The sequence below is a fragment of the Hyla sarda genome, chromosome 1 (assembly GCF_029499605.1).
Source record: "Hyla sarda isolate aHylSar1 chromosome 1, aHylSar1.hap1, whole genome shotgun sequence".
Classification (NCBI taxonomy): domain Eukaryota; kingdom Metazoa; phylum Chordata; class Amphibia; order Anura; family Hylidae; genus Hyla; species Hyla sarda.
In genome coordinates, this window is record NC_079189.1 from 215,804,648 (window position 1) to 215,828,476 (window position 23,829).

The 23,829-nt window shown below is 40.5% G+C and overlaps 1 protein-coding gene across 2 annotated transcripts in view; it reads right to left on the minus strand.

The window, feature by feature from the left end:
- Window positions 1-1,272: 1,272 nt before the first annotated feature.
- The window catches only part of SCARB2 (scavenger receptor class B member 2), a 61,172-nt gene continuing 38,615 nt past the window's right edge, over window positions 1,273-23,829 (minus strand). The window contains exons 9-12 of one of the 2 annotated variants that reach the window (XM_056568709.1): window positions 16,363-16,436; window positions 10,174-10,225; window positions 8,161-8,319; window positions 1,273-2,863 (exon numbers count right to left, since the gene is read on the minus strand). In XM_056568709.1, coding sequence (XP_056424684.1) covers window positions 2,822-2,863; window positions 8,161-8,319; window positions 10,174-10,225; window positions 16,363-16,436 — 327 coding nt within the window. In that variant the 3' untranslated portion in view covers window positions 1,273-2,821. The remainder of the gene's footprint in view (window positions 2,864-8,160; window positions 8,320-10,173; window positions 10,226-16,362; window positions 16,437-23,829) is intronic. The other variant, XM_056568708.1, reaches the window with a different exon arrangement.

The window sequence follows — 23,829 nt, forward strand, 5'->3', positions numbered from 1 at the left end:
TCTGTTCCATAGAGATTAATCACTTAGTTTGTCCATAGATAAAGGTGTCGAATGACGTTTTGGCTTCCAAGAAGTGTTCTTTTGTGGCTTGATGGCATGTTGAGCATTTAGCAGACTAAATAAAGTTTGTGAAAGTGGTCTGCGGAAGTTTTCTTTTTGTGGGAAACATAAGCCATTGCATAGCCCTTATATGATGGCTTTGAAGGTTGCCCAAAGCAATGAGGCCTCATCTAGCTGGACCTCATTATCATGCAGAAACGTGGTCCCTTTGATTTTGAGATCATTTCTAATATCATCTAAATCCAATTGATACAAAGGAAACCTCAAAAGTAGGGAATTACTTTGTGTTTGTAGCATCTCTAGGGACAACATAACTAGGTTGTGATCAGGGACAGCAATGGGGTAAATAGTCACCTCAGAGAGGGGCTCAAGGCTGGGGCTCCCACACATTTTTGGTCCGAGTCTCTGACTAAAGTACAACTTTCAATTTGGGAACCACATAGTGGGGCACAGCATGGTGTATGGGGGCCTACCCCTCCCCAAGCAACACCCCTTCTGATGCTCTATTCACTAAAAGTCATATGATTGCTTTATTTGTAATTGCATAATATTCAATAAAAATAAAACCACCTTTTAAAAAAGGTATGGCATAGTTAGAGCAAAGTGTCTGCTTCTTTATTGATTATACCTGCATAGCAAACCTCCCTACCACTGGCTGTGCAAGAAACGATTCCCTGAACTATACAACTGATGCCATCAACAGGCACCCATGACGATCACCCAGATGTAAACAGTGTATGGAGATAGAAGCTTTGGCACTGTACAATGTGAAGTGGTGGTGGCGAGTTACTGTTTCATCTCCCATTCAGATGAATTGCTTAATCTTAGCTTAAAGGGGTATTCCAGTGGTGAAAAATGTATTCCCTAACCTAAGGATAGAGGATAAGTTTCAGATCGTGGGGGGTCCGACGCTGGGGCCCCCCGTGATCTCTCTGTATGGGGCCCCGGCTCGCTGGCCAGATAGCGTGTGTTGACCACCGCACGAAGCGGCGGCTGACACCCCCCCTCAATACACCTCTATGGCAGAGCTGGAGATTGCCGAAGGCAGCGCTCCGGCTCTGCCATAGAGTTGTATTGAGGGGACGTGTCAGCCGCCACTTCATGCGGTGGTCAACACGTGCCCTTCCCACGGGCTGTTGGGGCCCCGTACAGGAGATCGTGGGGGGCCTCAGTGGTCGGACCCCCGCGATCTGAAACTTATCCCCTATCCTTAGGATAGGGGATACGTTTTTCACCACTGGATATCTCCTTTAAAAATATCTATCATTTTTATTAGCAGCTAACATGCAAAAGAATATTCATTAGAGTGTCCTTCTATATAATATAGAGCATAGTATTACTTTAATAGTTTTTTTTTATTCTGACCTTGCTTTTGCCATAGTTCATACATCTGTCCATAAAGGTATTTTGTTCATTCTCAGTTTAATGATGAACATTTATCAACGGGTTTAGTCAGGTTTTCTTTACTATAATTGTCGCAACTGCGACTACGTGTGTGTTCGTGCGACAATTTGCATGAAGAACAAGAAAAGCAAGAAAATTCAACCTTGCTTACGTAGTAAATTTTTCAAAATGGATTTGCTTTAGTCGGGTATTTATCAACTGCAACGGTCGCAACTGCGCAAAAAAAAGTCGCAACAAGGTTAAAAGTTGACTAAATTTACTCCAGCTCAAACATGGAGCAGAAAAAGCTACTACCAAAGTAAAAAAAAGGAAAAAAATAAATAAATAAGTCACACATAAGCAAAAAAAAAGTAAGGAAAAAATTACTAAAAAAAAGAATACATAAGCAAACATTGATAAATGTCCCTTCTGCTTTTTCAATTGGAGATCGGTTGGGGTTTTAACGCCCCAAACTGCACTGAAACTTCAATTATGTTACTATGGCATGTCAACAGTGTAATGACCAGACTAATGACATCCGACATCAAAAAGATCGTATTGAAATCAAAAGATCCATTACATTAATGGAAACATGTTTTATGTTATTCTGTAAAAATAGCAGGATCAAACAAGGTAAAGAAAAAATAAATGGTTTGCTGATGTACGGAACATAAACTGATAGTTAAGATTCCTCGCAATGAGTTCTTGTTCTCTGTATATGTTTCTATCCCAGAGATGAATTCTTGTGATATTCTTAAAACAACTGCATAATCCTGTATGTTCGCAAATTTCAGCTTTAAGTAAGAAATAAGAAAACAGTCCATACGAGTATTGTGTATGTACCGACAAGGACAGCACACCAGTACACTACATGATATTCTCTGATCCACAATTAGTCTAATACAATGAGATCTGTTATGTGTATATGCAGCCAGTTTGTCTTTTTATCGCCAAGATTGTATGTTATTGTTGGTCATATCCTGCATGCATAGTGAATCTGTAACTAAACTATATAACAGTCTGTATACACAATGATATATAGGGAAAGTAAATGTCATGAATTCCACACCTTTGTTAGACAGTAAATTGTAAGTTTCCACACTAAACAAAAAGACCTTTGTTTTTTCAGGTTATTAGAACAGAGCTCAATGTATGTTAACTTGTGCTTAGTATTGTAGAACTGCAATGTAGATGAACCATTCACGGCAGTTTCATTGTGAGGGTAGAAAGTCACTAAACGCTTGTGGCATCTTCTACCTGGAGTCTGTGTCTAATCCTTCACAAATAAAAAACATTTTCCAGCCCGGACGGACAGCAATGATTTTGCATAGTTCATTTTTTAGCATGTAGTTAGGATGTTTTTTTATTTTACTGTTAGTTAGGATGTTCTTATAAGTGGTCCTCTCTCTTCTTCTGTGCCCTACATAACACAAGACAAAGAACATGAATATACATGAAGCAATATCTAAGACCAAATGAGACTTTACAAATGTAGCGCAAGTAATTGATAAAATACCACATCTGCTGAGTAGTAATAAACCTTTGTCATGATACAAAATGTAAAGCTCTTAAACATGAGAAGATGTCTCACTGCTTATTTCTTGAGCACAGTGTACTACTGCCATGGAGGAGGCAGAGAGTCACTGGGGGAGATGTATCAAAACCTGTCCAGAGGAAAAGTTGCTGAGCTGCCCATAGCATCCAATCAGATCACTTCTTTCATTTTTGAAAAGGCCTCTGCAAAATGAAGGAAGCGATCTGATTGGTTGCTATGGGCAAATGGGCAACATTTTCTCTGGACAGGTTTTAATAAATCTCCCACATTGTGTCCTCCACTCAGTTTTTTTTTACTTTTTTTTTTTCATGGCAGTCTATGCATGACTGGCTTGACAGTCTATGCATGACATAATTAGTATGGTGGCTAATTATGGTTAGCCACCATATTTTCCTGACGAAGCTGGGGTGCCAGTGAAACGTTGGAAGGGCTGGCTAATTTTTGGTGATTTTAATAAGCAGTAGCCACCGGCTCCCAATAGGTAGGAGATTGAGCTATCCAAACGCTCACTCTGTAGCATTCAGGAGCTTATAAAAGACAAGTACAGGAGTCAAGGAGTCCGGTGGCAACTGTGGTTTTAAAAGTTAGTGGTGGTGTCATTACATCCACTTGCAGAATCACACAATCATGTGCATCACAGTTTATATTTTAAATGGAATAATTAAAGGTACATTTTAAATTGGGGGGTACTTAGTTTAGGGTTCCCCTAAAATTGTTGTGAGTAAATTGACCCTAGTACCTCCTTTTGGGGTTTTGTTGTTTAGACAATGCAAAAACACTCCTCACTCCAAGTGAGGACTTTAAAACTACTGTAAGGTTCAGAATATTCACAGATCTATGTTGACATCTGCAGTTACAGTCATTGCCGTAAATGTTGACACTCCTGAAATTTTTCAAGAAAATGAAGTATTTCTCACAGGAAAGGATTGCAGTAACACATGTTTTGCTATACACATGTTTATTCCCTTTGTGTGTATTGGAACTATACCATACAGTGGGGATCAAAAGTTTGGGCACCCCAGGTAAAAATTTGTATTAATGTGCATAAAGAAGCCAAGGAAAGATGGAAAAATCTCCAAAAGGCTTCAAATTACAGATTAGACATTCTTATAATATGTCAAGAAAAGTTAGATTTATTTCCATCATTTACACTTTCAAAATAACAGAAAACAAAAAAATGGTGTCTGCAAAAGTTTGGGCACCCTGCAGAGTTAATATCTTGTACTGCCCCCTTTGGCAAGTATCACAGCTTGTAAACACTTTTTGTAGCCAGACAAGAGTCTTTCAATTCTTGTTTGAGGTATCTTTGCCCATTCTTCCTTACAAAAGTCTTCCAGTTCTTTGAGATTTCTGGGCTGTCTGTCACGCACTGCTCTTTTAAGGTCTATCCATAGATTTTCAATTATGTTGAGGTCAGGAGATTGTGAAGGCCATGGCAAAAGATTCAGTTTACACCTCTTGATGTAATCCCCCTTGGATTTCGAGATGTGTTTAGGATCATTATCCATTTGTAGAAGCCATCCTCTCTTTAACTTCAGCTTTTTCACAGATGGCATCAAGTTAGCATCTAAAATTTGCTGAAATTTTATTAAATCCATTTTTCCTTCTACTCGTGAGATATTCCCTGTGCTACTGGCTGCAATACAACCCCAAAGCACGATTTATCAACCCCCCTGCTTAACAGTTGGACAAAGGTTCTTTTCATTAAATTCTGTTCCCCTTCTTCTCCAAACGTACCTTTGCTCATTCCAGCCAAAAAGTTCAATTTTAACCTCATCAGTCCACAGAACTTGTTTCCAAAATGCATCAGGCTTGTCTATATGTTTATTTGCAAAGTTCAAACGCTGATTTTGGTGGTGAGGACGTAGAAGAAGTTTTCTTCTGATGACTCTTTGATGAAGACCATATTTGTAAAAGTATCTCTTTATAGTGGAATAGTGTATCACAACTCCAGTGTCTGCCAGATCTCTCTGGAGGGATTGTGCAGTCAAACGTGGGTTTTGAATTGTTTTTCTCACAATCCTGCGAGCTGTTCTGTCTGATATTTTTCTTGGTCTTCCAAATCTTGCTTTAACTTCCACTGTTCCTGATGACTGCCATTTCTTAATTACATTCTGAACAGAGGATATTGACAACTGATGGGTCAGATGAGTCTGGGCATTTAAAATCTTTGAGATTGACATCACTTGGTCTTCCCAGATGATGATTGAGAACAATCCATGACACTGGCAGGTCTCAGCCTTGCAAAGGGGGCAGTGCATGCTATAAATTCTGCAGGGTGCCCAAACTTTTGCAGACGCCATTTTTTTGTTTTCTGTTATTTTGAAAGTGTAAATGATGGAAATAAAATCTAACTTTTGTTGACATATTGTATGAATGTCTAATCTGTAATTTGATGCCTTTTGGAGATTTTTCCATCTTTCCTTGGCTTCTTTATGCACATTAATACAGATTTTTACCTGGGGTGCACAAACTTTTGATCCCCACTGTATCTCATCCTCATATATCATCCTCAGGTGGGGCTGAGTTGTGATGAAGAGATTGTAGGCTGAAAATAGAATGAAGCGTGATTTTGTGGAAGTGGGCATGACTTGCAAGCCAGCCAATGCACAAAAAGGGTAGAAAATAAAAGGGGTGTGGCTTAAATGGTAGGTGTGGCTTTTTGAGATGGGGTGTGGCAGGACTGATGCACTCACCAGGAGATGCAGAGCTGAGCTTGTGGAGTAAGGTACTGGGAGTCCTATATACTTGCATGGGACTTAAAGGGGTACTCCGGTGGAAAACATTTTTTTTTTTTCAAATCAACTGGTGCCAGAAAGTTAAACAGATTTGTAAATAACTTCTATTAAAAAATCTTTACCCTTCCAATACTTTTAAGCAGCTGTATGATACAGAGGAAATTCTTTTCTTTTTGAATTTATTTTTTGTCTTGTTCACGGTGCTCTCTGCTGACACCTGATGCCCATATCAGGAACTGTCCTATGCTGCTCTGGACAGTTCCTGATACGAGCATCAGGTGTCAGCAGAGAGCACTGTGGACAAGACAAAAAAGAAATTCAAAAACAAAAGAATTTCCTCTGTAGCATACAGCTGCTTAAAAGTACTGGAAGGGTAAAGATTTTTTAATAGAAGTAATTTACAAATCTGTTTAACTTTCTGGCACCAGTTGATTTAAAAAAAAAATATTTTCCACCAGAGTATCCCTTTAAGACAAAAACCGCATCCTTCACGTAAGGGGTTAAGTTAAGGTTAATTTAAATGGGCCCTGTCATGAACTGATGTACTACAACATATTTCTAATATACTTTTATAATTTTTTTTGTAATTAAAACACTTTATTTCGATTTTGAAATCCGGCCACCAGGGGTCTCCCTCCTAGTGGCCGGCTGCAGCCTGCTGTGACGTCACAGATGAATTCGGACCGATCCCGGATGGGCATCAGTCCGAATTCAGTCAGGCTGCGCTCGCTCCCTGCCTATCAATCAGAAAGAGGATGCACGCAGGCTCCCTGGCCTCGCACGCCGGCCCTGGCTCCCGGTGTGAGGTGGAATTTCATGCGCCGCTGCTGCTAAGCAGTGCTGCGCTAGGACTGCCCTGCACTTTAGTCTTTTTTGGGCATGCGGAGGGGGGGGGAGCGGGTTGCGTGGCAGGGTTCGGGGGAGCAGGATGTGCCTCCAGTTGTCTCCCCACTACAAATCCCAGCATGCCCTTACAGCCAATAGATGTCAGGGAAAGCTGGGAGTTGTAGTGGTGAAACAGCTGGAGGTACACTGTATAGGTGAACTAAGGGCAGAAGTCGGCCCCCTGTAGTGACGTGGTGCCTGCTGGGGAAGTCTGCCTGGTAGTGAGCACACTACCAGGCAGACAAAAAGGCATTTTTAATATAGTAAAAAAAAAAATTAAAGGCAGTGAGGGGGTTAGGGTTAGATGGGCAATAGGCAGGGACAGAAAAAATAAATAAATAAATAAATAAAAAAGGATGGTGGGAGCTACCCTTTAACTATCATATATTTTTATTTGACATGAAAGTAACATGTGTATTAAGTTTCATCAAAATATTTCCAGCCATTTGGAAGTTATGCTGTAACATTAATTTCCCATAGACTTGCATGGGACTTTAAACAAAAAATCCTGACCCTCACAAATGGGGGTGGGTCAGGGTTAATTCATCTATGCTATGTTTGTGGTTCACAAAATATCTTCAGCCATTTGGAAGTGATGCTGGAACATACACACATATACAGTATACATATATATGCACACACACACACACACACACATTGGGGGAGATTCATCAAAGGATTTAGACTGGTTTTTCCTGTCTAAATTTATCGCACAGAAAGTCGCAGTCTAAATATGTGCGCCTTTTTTGTGACTTTTGCTTTAGAGGCTTTAGAACATGCGACAAGTTTTAAGCGACAAGTCGCATCGGCTGAAAGTACGCTGAAATGTCAGACCATACTGGAGCCGGTTTAAATACAGTCTAAAGCATAGATCCCGAAGTGCGTGCGCAGAATTTATCAAGAGCCGTGCGCCCTTTGATAAATGAGGCGCACAATAGACGGCCTAACCCTCTGTAGTTTGGTCTATATTGATGCGGGACATAGACAGCTTTGATAAATCTCCCCCCATTGAGTTTTATATATATATTTAGATTTTCAAACTTGCCTCCTTTTTCATGTTACAGCTGCATTACTCTGCCTCTTGTTTACTGCTGGTTGTCTAGGCTACAGACCACTTTTCTTTACTCTGAAGCAATAGACGAGCTGCTGCTGACATCACATATTTTCTCTGAACAGAGCAAAAGGACTGGACCTTATCTGTCGGGAACCTTATTTTTTTTATCTAAACATAATATCTAACGCTCTGCTGCTTGTGTGCGATCTCTGAGTGAGTTATGAGTCAAGTGCTAGTAGCTTGCACACAACCAGTGTGCCTGAAGTGTCAATCACAGAGCAAGAGCCCTCCCTGCTGAAAGCAGGAGGTAAGAGGTGCCTCTCCTCTGAGCTGAAAAAGGCAGATAAGAAAACCCCTTTCATAAAGGGTACCATGCTTATCAGTGTCACAAACACTATTAGCCAATTCCAGCAGGTTAATATGGACACACCTACTGTTAGTTTCCCTTTAATGTGCATTTCATAAGGATTTAGAGTGCTACCTACCTCCTCTCTTGTTCTGGATGGACGGCAAACAAGTACAACAAATACGATTCCAAAAATGATCCCAACTGCCATGATGATAAAAGGAACATTCGCTACCACTCTAGTTTCCAAAAGAATGGACCTGAGTTTTTCTGCAGACTGGTCATCAATGAGGACACTCTAGGAGAAAATTTTATATGAATAATGATCATAAACAGAAAATGCTTTCAGTAATGTAGTTGGTACATTTGCCAATTTACATTGAGGATTAGATTACTTGGTATATGGACAATATTTCTATGGCATAAAAAAAAGTTAGCCAAACTATCCAATCTGTTAGCCATACTATCCAAAATACAATTTTCTCAAACAGTTTACAAAATCAGGCAATGACCTGGTTACTTCAGCAGAATATGTCAGTGATATAGAAATGAATAAAATAAACTGTTGGCAATGCCTCCAGTTACCACATAACATTGTATTAATTGTCATCACTATGGTTAGTGATCACAACTCACTAAAAATAGACTTGAATTGAGGGGACGGGCGTGACGCCACATGGGGGCGGAGTCCTGACGTCACGGACTTCCGTTCCCGGAGTCGCGACTCAGACCCTCCTGTGGTTCCGGTGAGAACACAGGTGGGTGCCGCATGCAATAATGAGGGGGTCCCCAGCGGCGGGACCCCCGCGATCAGACATCTTATCTCCTATCCTTTGGATAGGGGATAAGATGTCTAGGGTGGGAGTACCCCTTTAAAGGTACTGCTAGCATAACTGGTGCCTTTTTTTTTACATTCTAAATTTTTAATGTTTTGTTTTTATATGTGTGCAACATTGGAGAGATATAAACTGTGAGTCAAGATCTGGATAAAGGTAAAAAGATAACAAGATAATATGTGTCATGGACATTGTTTAGTGTGTTCAGTGCAGGTATCACAATTCTTCTTAAAGGGGCACAGCCCTGGAAAACATTTTTTATTTAAATCAACTGGTGCCAGAAAGTTAAACAGATTTGTAAATGACGTCTATTTAAAAATCTTAACCTTTCCACTTATCAGTCCGCTGTATGTTCCAGAGGAAGTTCTTTTCTTTTTGTGTTTCCTTTCTGTCTGACCAAAGTGCTCTCTGCTGACACCTCTGTCCATTTTAGGAACTGTCCAGAGTAGAAGAAAATCCCCAGAGCAAACCTATCCTGCTCCGGACAGTTCCTAAAATGGACAGAGGTGTCAGCAGAGAGCACTGTGGTCAGACAATAAAGGAAATTCAAAAAGAAAAGAACTTCCTCTGTAGTATACAGCAGCTGATAAGTACTGGAAGGATTAAGATTTTTAAATAGAAGTAAAGTAATTTACAAATCTGTAATCACAGAAGAGAAAAAGAATCCGGCACTGTCTCTTTAAACCTAATCCATAATACGTAATGGAATCGTTGTTTAGCAGTCAAATTAACCCTGTGAGTGGTGCTAGTGTTCAGCAGCCAAATTAATCCTGCGGGTGGTGCTACACGCTAGACAATACAGAGAGTAATGAAATCACAAAAAGAAGGGAGTGGAGCAACTCACCCAGAAGGTCCAGGACGGTGCAGCTTGTCAGGTCGCGGTCAGGCGGCGTAGGAGCTGGGAGGCGGAAGGTGGAGCGGGGGGAATCAGGCATTGGGCAATGACGCCTGTTTTCCCCTGTTCCACCTTCCACCTCCCCAATCCTACACCGCCTGACCTTGACCTGACAAGCTGCACCGTCTTGGACCTTCTGGGTGAGTTGCTCCGCTCCCTTCTTTTTGTTATTTACTTTACAAATCTGTTCAACTTTCTGGCACCAGTTGATTTAAAAAAATAATAATTTTCCAGGGGAGTACCCCTTTAATAGATATCTAAACACAAACATATGTATACGGTATACACTAAAAATGATGCAAAACTGCAGTAAATGAACCATATGGCATACGGTCTCCTTATGTAATAGTTTCTTACATATGGAGACCGTGTAACAGCATGTAGAGTCAATGCATAAGATCTCATTGAGATCACTTCTTACCTCATTAATATACATCACTGGGAAATAGAGAGTCTGTAAGTTCTGAGTGACGCTGAAAACATAAACAAAAAAAATGTGACTGTAAAAAGATGAATCTGGCTTGGAATGGTTATACAGGAGAAATATAAATTTGTGTGGCTATGCTTATGGTAAGTTTCCTTTGTAAAAGAAAATACTTAGACCTGTCAATTCAAACCTTGATACCATGGAGAAACCTTTTCTAGAGGATCCTACAGCTATCTCAGGCCAGTTTATGTTTTTGCTGGTCCTGCATGTTGACCCCAGATTCATAGTTCTATAGAACCCTGGTTGGGAAACACTAACTTACACCTCTACCTAAGAGGTGGAGCAAAGTCTGTTCAAAGAAGTGAAGCTTTGCAGTTTTACATCTTCAGCAGAATTATCAGATTTAAAAAATTTAAGGTGGGGAAGATTATAGACATTTACCACTGATCTTGCCTGATGTACATGTACATGCAGCTAGACTAAAGCCACCCCACCCACCAAAAAAAGTAATTTATGGAGGGAAGCTAGCTAGACACGTTTCTTATAGTTAGGCATTAGTCTTACCTTATGTAAGATATCTTTAACCCCTTAAGGACCAGGCCATTTTACACCTCAGGACCAGAGCGTTTTTTGCACATCTGACCACTGTCAATTTAAACATTAATAACTCTGGAATGCTTTTAGTTATCATTCTGATTCTGAGACTGTTTTTTCGTGACATATTCTACTTTAACATAGCGGTAAAATTTTATGGTAACTTGCATCCTTTCTTGGTGAAAAATCCCAAAATTTGATGAAAAATTTGAAAATTTTGTATTTTTCTAACTTTGAAGCTCTCTGCTTGTAAGGAAAATGGATATTCCAAATAAAAAAATTTTTTGATTCACATATACAATATGTCTACTTTATGTTTGCATAATAAAATTGATGAGTTTTTACTTTTGGAAGACACCAGAGGGCTTCAAAGTTCAGCAGCAATTTTCCAATTTTTCCCAAAATTTTCAAACTCACTATTTTTCAGGGACCAGTTCAGGTTTGAAGAGGATTTGAAGGGTCTTCATCTTAGACATACCCCACAAATGACCCCATTATAAAAACTGCACCCCCCAAAGTATTCAAAATGACATTCAGTCAGCGTTTTAACCCTTTAGGTGTTTCACAGGAATAGCAGCAAAGTGAAGGAGAAAATTCACAATCTTCATTTTTTACACTCGCATGTTCTTGTAGACCCAATTTTTGCATTTTTACAAGGGGTAAAAGGAGAAAATGTATACTTATATTTGTAGCCCAATTTCTCTCGAGTAAGCACATACCTCATATGTCTATGTAAAGTGTTCGGCGGGCGCAGTAGAGGGCTCAGAAGCGAAGGAGCGACAAGGGGATTTTGGAGAGTACGTTTTTCTGAAATGGTTTTTGGGGGGCATGTTGCATTTAGGAAACCCCTATGGTGCCAGAAAAGCAAAAAAAAAAAAACACATGGCACACCATTTTGGAAACTAGACCCCTTGAGGAACGTAACAAGGAATTAAGTGAGCCTTAATACCCCACAGGTGTTTCACGACTTTTGCATATGTAAAAAAAAATTTTTTTTTTTCACTAAAATGTGTGTTCCCCCCCAAATTTCACATTTTTGCAAGGGTTAATAGCAGAAAAAACAAAACAAAATTTGTAACCCCATTTCTTCTGAGTATGGAGGTACCCCATAAGTTGACCTGAAGTGCACTACGGGTGAACTACAATGCTCAGAAGAGAAGGAGTCATATTTTGCTTTTTGAGAGCGAATTTTGCTCGGGGGGCATGTCGCATTTAGGAAGCCCCTATGGTGCCAGAACAGCAAAAAAAAAAACACATGGCATACCATTTTGGAAACTAGACCCCTTGAGGAACGTAACAAGGAATAAAGCGAGCCTTAATACCCCACAGGGGTTTCACGACTTTTGCACATGTAAAAAAAAAATAAAAAAATTTCACTAAAATGTGTGTTTCCCCCCAAATTTCACATTTTTTCAAGGATTAATAGCAGAAAAGACCCCCCAAAATTTGTAACCCCCTCTCTTCTGAGTATGGAAATACCCCATGTGTGGACGTCAAGTGCTCTGCTGGCGCACTACAATGCTCAGAAGAGAAGGAGCGCCATTGAGCTTTTGGGAAAAAAATTGTTTGGAATGGAAGTCGGGGGCCATGTGCGTGTACAAAGCCCCCCGTGGTGCCAGAACAGTGGAACCCCCCACATGTGACCCTATTTTGGAAACTACACCCCTCACAGAATTTAATAAGGGGTGCAGTGAGTATTTACACCCCACTGGCGTTTGACAGCTCTTTGGAACAGTGGGCTGTGCAAATGAAAAATACAATTTTTCATTTTCACGGACCACTGTTCCAAAAATCTGTCAGACACCTGTGGGGCGTAAATGCTCACTGTACCCCTTATTACATTACATGAGGGGTGTAGTTTCCAAAATGGGGTCACATGTGGGTATTTTTTTGGGGGGGTTTATGTCAGAACCGCTGTAAAATCAGCCACCCCTGTGCAAATCGCCAATTTAGGCCTCAAATGTACATGGTGCACTCTCACTCCTGAGCCTTGTTGTGCGCCCACAGAGCATTTTACGCCCACATATGGGGTTTTTCTGTACTCAGGAGAAATTGCGTTACAAATTTGGGGGGTCTTTTTTTCCTTTTAACGCTTGTGAAAATAAAAAGTAAAGGGCAACACCGGCATGTTAGTGTAAATTGTTTTATTTTTTTACACTAACAAGCTGGTGTAGCCCCAACTTTTCCTTTTCATAAGGGGTAAAAGGAGAAAAAGCCCCCCAAAATTAGTAGTGCAATTTCTCCCGAGTACGGAGATACCCCATATGTGGCCCTAAACTGTTTCCTTGAAATACGACAGGGCTCCAAAGTGAAAGAGCACCATGCGCATTTGAGGACTAAATTAGGGATTGCACAGGGGTGGACATAGGGGTATTCTATGCCAGTGATTCCCAAACAGGGTGCCTCCAGCTGTTGCTAAATTCCCAGCATGCCTGGACAGTCAGTGGCTGTCCGGAAATGCTGGGAGTTGTTGTTTTGCAACAGCTGGAGGCTCCGTTTTGGAAACACTGCCATACAATACAGTTTTCATTTTTATTGGGGGGGACAGTGTAAGGGGGTGTATATGTAGTGTTTTACTCTTTATTATATGTTAGTGTAGTGTAGTGTTTTTAGGGTACGTTCACACTGGCGGGTTACGGTGAGTTTCTCGCTAGAAGTTTGAGCTGTGGCGAAAAATTTGCCGCAGCCCAAACTTGAAGCAGGAAACTTACTGTAAGCCTGCCCGTGTGCATGTACCCTGTACGTTCACATGGGGGGGGCAAACCTCCAGCTGTTTCAAAACTACAACTCCCAGCATGTACTGACAGACCGTGCATGCTGGGAGTTGTACTTTTGCAACAGCTGGAGGCACACTGGTTGGAAAACCTTCAGTTACCTAACTCAGTATTTTCTAACCAGTGAGCCTCCAGCTGTTGCAAAACTACAACTCCCAGCATGTACTGATCGCCGAAGGGCATGCTGGGAGATGTAGTTATGCAATAGCTGGAGGTACCCAACTACAACTCCCAGCATGCCGAGACAGCTGATTGCTGTTTGGACATGCTGGGATTTGCAGTTTTGCATCTGGAGGGCTACAGTTTTAGAGAACACTGCAAAGTGATCTCCAAACTGTGGTCCTCCAGCTGTTGCAAAACTACAATTCTCAGCATGCCCTGACAGCAAACAGTTGTTTGAGCATGCTAGGAGTTGTAGTTTTGCAAGATCTGGAGGGCTACAGTTTAGGGACCACTATATAGTGGTCTCAAACTGTAGCCCTCCAGCTGTTGCAAAACTACAACTCCCAGCATGCCCAAACAGCTGTCTTGGCATGCTGGGAGTTGTAGTTTTGCAACATCTGGAGGGCTACAGTTAGAGACCACTGTATAATGGTCTCAAACTGTACCCTCCAGATGTTGCTAGGCAACTCACCGGCTTCTGTCGGATCCAGCCGCACGTCATCGCCGCCCGCCGATCTCCGTCGCCTGCAGCCTCCGACGCCCGCCCGGATCGGTAAGTGGATCTTCGGCGCCGGTCCCCGTCGTTTCCCCGTCCTGCCCCGCCTATTGTGGGAGGGCAGGACGGGGAAAACGAAAGTAAACCCCCCCCCCCGCCCACTGATCTGCTATTGGTGGTCGCGTCTAGACCACCAATAGCAGGGATAGGAGGGGTGGCACCTGTGCCACCTCACTCCTATCGCTTCAGGGGGATCGTGGGTGTCTTAGACACCCGCGATCCCCCTTACATTCTGGGTCACCGGGTCACTATAGACCCGTAATGACCCGGAATCGCGCAAATCATAAGTGTGAATTCACTTGCGATTTGCCGCGATCGCCGACATGGGGGGGTCTGATGACCCCCCTGGGCATTTGCACGGGATGCCTGCTGAATGATTTCAGCAGGCATCCCGCTCCGATCCCCTCCCAGCGCACGGCGGGGACTAAAACTGCCCATGACGTAAATGTACGTCCCTGGTCCTTAAGACCCAGGGTGTCGGGACGTACCGTTACGTCATGGGTCCTGTAGGGGTTAAAGGGGTACTCCTGTGGAAAACTTTTTTTTTTTTTAAATCAACTGGTGCCAGAAAGTTAAACAGATTTGTAAATTACTTCTATTAAAAAAATCTTAATCCTTCCAGTACTTTTTAGGGGCTATATACTACAGAGGAAATGCTTTACTGTTTTAGATTTCTCTGATGTCATGACCACAGTGCTCTCTGCTGACCTCTGCTGTCCATTTTCGGAAGGGACTGTCCAGAGCAGGAGAAAATCCCCATAGCAAACATATGCTGCTCTGGACAGTTCCTAAAATGGACAGCAGAGGTCAGCAGATAGCACTGTGGTCATGACATCAGAGAAATCTTAAAAGTAAAGCATTTCCTCTGTAGTATATAACCCCTAAAAAGTACTGGAAGGATTAAGATTTTTTAATAGAAGTATTTTACAAATATGTTTAACTTTCTGGCACCAGTTGATTTAAAAAAAAAAAAAAAAAAGTTTCCACAGGAGTACCCCTTTAAAATCAGGAGCCAATGCATCTAGAAATGTGTTGTACAAATATGCTGACATGTAATTTTTGGGCTAGTTCTATAAGCGCCTTAAAAGTGCCTAAATACCCATATTAAAACATGAAGAAAGGATTAGTCCTATGCCAAATTAGTAAGTAAATTATTACGACCAACATTGCTCATGGTGTCTTTTGAGGAGACAGGGTCTCTGGGGCAGCAGTTTGTAATTATATGAGCCTCTATACTCCACTCCAACTAAGCAAACTATGTATGTATACACAACTGTGGGCCACATTTAGGTGCCTACACTTCTGACCCCTGCATAGAGATTTCATCCACCACTGCTCATCACCTACCAAATACCATCCCTACAGTGAAGTATGGGTGGTGGCAGCATCATGTTATGGGGGTGATTTTCAGCAGCTGGGCCAGGAGAACTGATCAAGGTTGAAGGAGAGCTGATTAGATTAAGATATTCATTAAAGGGGTACTCCGCTTCTCAAACTGTTCCGAACGCTGGAGCCGGCGCCGGGAGCTCGTGACGTCATAGCCCTGCCCTCTCACAGAGTAATGACACTAAGCACACAGATAAAACAACACAGGAGTGGCTTAGGGACATCTTTGTGAATGTCCTTATGTGGCCCAGCCAGAGTTCTAAGTTGAACCCAGTTGAACATCTCTGGAGAGACCTGAAAATGGCTTCCACTGATGATCCCCATAAAATCTGACAGAGTTTGAGGGGATCTTTAGAGAATAATGGCAGAAAACCCCCCACAAATCTAGGTGTGTAAACCTTGTGGTATCATACCCAAGAAGACTGGAGGCTGTGATCGCTTCAAAAAGGTGCTCCAACTAAGTACAGTGTAAAGGGTCTGAATACTTATGTCAATGCAAGATTTCTAACATTCTGTGTTTACTTTGTCATTATAACTTATTAAGTGCACAATGATGGGGGGGGGGGGATCGATTATTTTTAGCACATTGTTCTAGAACAAGACCCCAACATAACAAAATGTGAAAAAAGTGAAAGGGTCTGAAAACTTCCTGAGTGCACTGTATATCTGTAATGTTTGATGGATCGTGGTACAATATTCTAAAATACTTACTCATACTCAGGAATACGGCGTACATAGACATTAATCTGCATGCGCTTGGAAGCTTGAATTAACATTCCAGTGAGCTGAAAAAAAGGGGAAATTTGTCAATGACAAAAATACATATACATATTGTCATGTTCCTTCAACTATTTCTGAACTATTTTAGCAGTGTATCAAGGCACAATGGGGGAGATTGCAGTTTCCAATAGAAAACAATTAGATCGCTTCCTTTATCTTTAAAAAGGCCTCTGAAAAATTAAAGAAGAAATCTGCCTAGTTGCTATGGGTAACTGCACTACGCTTCCTCTACACAGGGTTAAATAAATCTGCCCCCAATAACCTGCTGGATCCATTAGGGAATACCAATGCCATGAAGAGGTGCACTTGTCTGATACATGATAAAGTAGGATCCAGTGTCAGGACCCAAGGTGTTCTAGCAGAACACTGCCAAGTGCATTGTATTGCCTCCGCTGACCTGCTTTCATCTCATGGTGCATCCTGGTGACAGCTTTTTCCCAATAAGTAAAGAATAAGGATCCAGTCATGTAAAAAAATGGTCATCAGACCAGGCCCCCTTCTTTTATCCCTTTTATTAATTTTATTTTATTTAAATTTGTATTGATTTTTTCCCCAAAGAGCATACAAATACATCATGATTCCGTTTGCATAATTAAACATACAGCCAATACGTAAAGAGAAAGGAAAGAGATAAATGTAGAGATGAAAATTGTTTTTATAAGGTGTAGGCTCTCTTAGATTAAAGGGGTATTCCAGGAAAAAAAAATGTTTTTATATATCAACTGGCTCCAGAAAGTTAAACAGATTTGTAAATTACTTCTATTAAAAAATCTTCATCCTTTCAGTACTTATGAGCTGATGAAGTTGAGTTATTCTTATCTGTCTAAGTGCTCTCTGATGGTGTCTCGGGAACCACCCAGTTTAGAAGCAAATCCCCATAGCAAACTTCTTCTACTCTGTGCAGTTCCCGAGACAAGCAGAGATGTCAGCAGAGAGCACTGTTGCCAGACAGAAAACAACAACTCAACTTCATTGTTAGTGCTAACTGCGTTGCTGTCAGAAAATGACTATTACTTTTTCTTTATTTTTGAGCTTTACTCCACCCCAGGAAAATTATAATAATAATAAGTCTTTATTTATTTATTGTTGTCCTTAGTGGGATTTGAACCCAAGGCCCAAGCACTGCAAGGCAGCAGTGCTAATCACTAAGCCACCATGCTGCCCTTAGCATACATCTGCTATGCACGGTTGCTAAAATGGACAGAGATGTCAGCAGAGAGCACTGTGCTCGTGATGTCATCAGTGTTCCAAAAAGAAAGGAATTTCCTCTGTAGCATTCAGCAGCTAATAAGTACTGGAAGGATTAAGATTTTTTAATAGAAGTAATTTACAAATATATTTAACTTTCTGGCACCAGTCGATTTAAAAGAAAAAAGGTTTTCACCGGAGTACCCCTTTAAGAGTTATGATACGATGTAGCAAAAGTTTCTTAAGGAACTGAAAGTGGTGAGATAGACACCAGCCATGTGACATAGTTGACTAATCACCAGCCATGTGACATAGTTGACTAATAATTTAATGATGGTAAAGTTCACTTTTTGCTCATATTATTGCAAGGACTATGCTAGTGAAAGGGCAAACATTGCAGATGAGGATATAAACATGGTGTACTGCATCTTGGTATTATATTCCATAGTAATGTAAGTGGTAATAAGATGACAAAACTGGGACTATGCATTTAAGTTAAAATTGTGTTTTTACATATGCCTTGTTGTATGTTTGTTATTTTAAAGAAAAAAAAGCAGAGTTTCTAAAGGGATAGTATATCAAATCTGTGTCACAGGTTTGAATTCATAAAAAGATGTCTGCTCTCCTTTTTTGTTGCGTTCAAGACAAGACAATTTATCAGAGTGATGTTATTAAGGTGATGCTACCTCTGGATTTGGCTATAACACCCATGGGATCAGTTGTGGAATAGAAAGAATAAATTCTAAATCTTGAGCGCAATCTGCTGATACAATAAGATACAGAAACTGACAAACATTAAACTTGTAGTTTTATTGTTCCCAAAACACAACATGTTTCTAGGCTAGTACTTGCCTCTTTATCAGGTGTAAAAACATTGAGAGGCATTTATGAAAGTTTGCTTAGGTAAGCTATTTTTTAGTTAGTTTTTTTCACTTCCATTCTGCTTACGTGTGACAAATTTACTATATTGTTGCAGGGCGTTAATACATTTTTCTCAGGTAAGCAAAAGCGGGAGTTTTTTTCTCACCTAAGTGAAAACAATAGTCAGTTTCTGTTATTTAAGCCAAGGTTCGGCTGGAGTATATTTAGTAGGTTTTTAAAGCCTTAGCGACTTTTTTTTGGGAGTGTCGCGGTTGATAAATTTCTGACTATGGCAAGTCAAAATGGTAAAAACGCTTATGTATGCCGATTTGAAAAAACATGCTTTTCTCGCACTCGTGGCAGATTGTCGCACGAAAAAAGACGCAATTTCCCCTTTTTTCGCAAAAATTTTATGCAAAAACACTTGGGTAAATCGGTTGATAAATGTCTGTCAATGACTTTACAAGCAATACAAGGGAGAATGCCAGGCTCAGGAGGACCAACGGGAGCCTGGCTTTCTCCCTTGTATTTTTTGTAAAGTCGTCGGGGGACATTTATCAAGGTATTTAGAGCCTTTTTTTTTTTTTGCTTACCCCGGGCTCACAAAAAGTCTCACGTGCGCCTACGCACTTTTTTGTGCAACTTTTGTGGGTAAGCAAAAAGTTACAAACAGCCTAACCTAAGCAAATTTTAGTCCTTACTTTGCAGTGGTCACAAATTTATGATGTGTGAAAGTCGCACATAGGCAAAAAAAAAGTCGCAAACCCCTTACAAAAAGTCGCTGGTCTGCTCCAGGCCTAATCTGGAATACAAAACTCCCGCACTTGAGCAAATTAAAAAAGTCACAAAAAAAATCATAAAATTCTCAGCTGCGACTTTTTTGTTTTTCTTATGTGCTCCAAATTTATCAACCCCCTGTGACAGTATGATAAATATGTAGCATATAAGCAAAACTAAAGCAAAAAAAAAGCCTCCAGAACTTGCTTACCAAAGCAAATTATGATAAATGTCCCCCATTGTTTTTACACCTGATAAAGAGGCAAGTACCAGCCTCACAACGCGTTGTGTTTAAGAAACAAAAACTGTACAAGTTTAATGTTTTGTCAGTTATCTATATTAGTTGCATCAGTGGATGGTGCCATACTTCTGAAAACTTTTTCTATTTCACATTTGCACAGCATTTTTCCAAAGTACACATCATTTGAAGATACCTGTACCTGTAATTCTTTCTTTGTATGGATAAGCCATGAATAAGAAAACTTTGGGACATATTTATCAAACTATATGCAAAGGAGCGGTGGAGGAGTTGCCCAAAGAAACCAATCAGATGCCTTTTTAAATATGAAAGCTGGAATATTTCTCTACCTGTCTCTCTCATAGCTCACCAAGGAAAAGCTCATAGACCTTCAACAAGTGAGAAGACAGTGAGAAGTTAAGACATTCTGTGCCCTTATTTTAAAGGGGTACTCCGGTGAAAAACATTTTTTTTTTAATCAACTGGTGCCAGAAAATTAAACAGATTTGTAAATGATTTCTATTTAAAAATCGTAATCCTTTCAGTACTTATCAGCTGCTGTATGCTACAGAGAAAGTTCTTTTTTTTCTTCTTTTCTGTCTGACAAGATGCTCTCTGCTGACACCTTGGTCCATGTCAAGAACTGTCCAGAGAAGAATCAAATCCCCATAGCAAACCTATCCTGCTCTGGACAGTTCCTGACATGGACAGAGGTCTCAGCAGAGAGCACTGGGGTCAGACAGAAAATAAATTCTAAAAGAAAATAACTTGCTATGTAGTATACAGCAGCTGATAGGTGCTAGATTAAGAAGAAAATAAATTCCCCTGTAGTAAATGCCATCTGAAAAGTACTGGATTAAGTTTTTTAAACAGAAGTAGATTACAAATCTGTTTAACTTTCTGGCACCAGTTGATTTTAAAAAAAAATAGTTGCCACCGAAATACCCCTTTAATGATCGGCGGGGGTATGAGCACCTGGACCCTCACTAATCAAAACCTTCTGACATGTCTCTATGACATGTCAAAAGTTTTCTGAAAGTACACTTACACATTTAGGGTAGGGTCACACGTGCCATATCTGTTGCGTATTTTCCTATCTATTGAAGTCAATGGGTAGCAAAATCAGCTGTATTTTGCTACCCATTGACTTCAATGAGGAGGAAAACACCCAGCAGCAAATACAAAACCAAATGGACACGTGTGACCCTACCCTAAAGGAGCAAATAAAAAAAACTTAGATGATTTACAATACAATTTGAGGCTTTTTATTTTATTTTAGATTCAGCTTAGAAGTACAATGAAAGTTCAAGTGTAAGGAAATACACATGATAACATAAGGTGTGACACATTGTTGTTGTGATTGCTTAGTATATATTATTACTAAAAAAGGGCAAAGTACAACCAGACTGACGATGCAGCTGTTAAGCTATGAGCAAAAACATTAATTCCGTAAGAAAAGATTCTGACTTTATACCTTAATATCTTAAATGGGCACTGTCAGATACAAAAACTTTTGATATGTTGTAAAGCATGCCAAACCAATAGGTTTTGCAATTCCTTTCATTAGAAAATTGAAAAAGCCAGTCAGCCAAACAACTGCCCCCCTGCCTGCTTGGACACATACTAGTCCTGCTGTGTCCATGCATCATCACCTATGTCATTGACACACTTCCTTGATTGACAGCTGTGAGTGCAGGGCTCACAGCTGGAGGAAAAATCCTCCCACTGTCAGCTTGTGTCCCACTACTGTCAGTGAGGTCAAGCTGGGAGTTGTAGTTTTGCTAATGCTAGGGGAGATGTGAGCAGACAGCAGACTGAGGGAGGGGGTGGAGACCTGCACAATGAGGCCACGCCCCCTCCCTTTGAGAGGAATTCAGACTAGTGAGCTAAATTAAAAGTGTAATGAAAAATAAAGGTACTAAACACATAAAAATTAGATGTACATGGTCAGGATTAGGTACTGAGTGATAGATTAAAAAAATGTTTTGTTACATCTGATGGGTAAGCTTTAAAACCAAATTTTAGGAACTTAAAAAAAATTTCTTCACTTAAACATAAAATAAGGCAACATTTCTTGGTATACTTTCATAATAAATGTGTATTAGACACTCTCTGTGGCTCACTTGAAAAGGTGGTGTGTATAAAAAGGAAAAGGACATGCATGCTTATGCCCCAAAGTGTTGGTGCAGATTGAGGCATAGATCTCAAATTGGCATTAAAAATCTAAAAATGTGACACTAAATTTAAAGTATACATTTTATAAATTTGAAAATAATATAAACCTATACAGTAAAGGTAAACTGACAGCCAGATTACCCACATTAAACCCAATGCACAGGGCTTTAGTGCAGGTGAACCGGATTAAAATAATGTATTACTCACCCAGATCAGTTCTGCCATTCCAAAAATACAGTGGGGCAAAAAAGTATTTAGTCAGCCACCAACTGTTCAAGTTCTCCCACTTAAAAAGACGAGAGGCTGTAATTTTCATCATAGATATACCTCAACTATGAGAGACATAATGAGAAAAAAAAATCCATAAAATCACATTGTCTGATTTTTTAAAGAATTTATTTGCAAATTATGGTGGAAAATAAATATTTGGTCACCAACAAACAAGCAAGATTTCTGGCTCTCACAGACCTGTAACTTCTTCTTTAAGAGTCTACTCTGTCCTCCATTCAAAAACCAGAGAGAACACAACGGAGTCATTTCAAAAAAACGTATGTGCCAAATATGCACAAATTGTATTGTTTCCGTAGAAAATAAAACAGTGCATAAATAAAAAAATCTATATGCGAGAAAGAGGAATACAACAATAGATGGTGATATCACCGGCTCTGCACAGAAAGAAATCAAGGTACATATATAATGGAATATATCCCAAATTCAAATATAAAAAGGTATATGCATATAAACAGATGGCAAAGGCACATCTAAAGTACATATATATAGCTATTGCACATTAAAGGATATTGCACATAACAAAGGTCGCTCATATGTAGAGCTAAACAGTGTAAACATTTAGAAAAAGTGCTATGTGCATATAACAGCTGCCTGTAAATGCAGCATAAAGGGATACAGACCTAGTAGCAGCGTATAAACCAAAGTGCTGTGCACTGGCAGAGACCGGGATAGCACCACTCCAACGTACGTTTCGGTACGTCACCTTCGTCTGTCCTCCATTCGTATTAATGGTACCTGTTTGAACTTGTTATCAGTATAAAAGACACCTGTCCACAACCTCAAACAGTCACACTCCAAACTCCACTATGGCCAAGACCAAAGAGCTGTGGAAGGACACCAGAAACCTGCACCAGGCAATTGGCAAGCAGCTTGGTGTGAAGAAATCAACTGTGGGAGCAATTATTAGAAAATGGAAGACATACAAGACTACTGATAATCTCCCTCGATCTGGGGCTCCACTTAAGATGCCACCCTGTGGTGTCAAAATGATCACAAGAATGGTGAGCAAACATCCCAGAACCCCAATGGGGGGGACCTAGTAAATGACCTGCAGAGAGCTGGGACCAAAGTAACATAGGCTACCATCAGTAACACACTACGCCGCCAGGGACTCAAATCATGCAGTGCCAGACGTGTCCCCCTGGAGGTGGAAACATTATGCTTTGGGGCTGTTTTTCTGCTAAGGGACCAGGACGACTGATCCGTGTAAAGGAAAGAATTAATGGGGCCATGTATCATGAGATTTTGAGTGAAAACCTCCTTCCATCAGCAAGGGCATTGAAGATAAAACATGGCTGGGTCTTTCAGCATGACAATGATCCCCAACACGCCGCCCGGGCAACGAAGGAGTGGCTTCGTAAGAAGCATTTCAAGGTCCTGGAGTGGCCTAGCTAGTCTCCAGATCTCAACCCCATAGAAAACCTGTGGAGAGTGTTGAAAGTCCATGTTGCCCAGCGACAGCCCCAAAACAGCACTGCTCTAGAGGAGATCTGCATGGAGGAATGGGCCAAAATACCAGCAACAGTGTGTGAAGACTTACAGAAAATGTTTCACCTCTTTCATTGCCAACAAAGGGTATTTAACAAAGTATTGAGATGAACTTCTTTTGTTATTGACCAAAAACTTATTTTCCACCATCATTTTCAAATAAATTCTTAAAAAATTTGATTTTATGGATTTTTTTCTCTCATTATGTCTCTCATAGTTGAGGTATACCTATGATGAAAATTACAGGCCCCTCTCATCTTTTTAAGTGGGAGAACTTGCAGAATTGTAGGCTAACTAAATACTTTTTGCCCCACTGTATAGACTGTATTAGCTGGTTTTACTAATATGTTAATCACAGGCTTTGCGCAATGGAAGAGGAA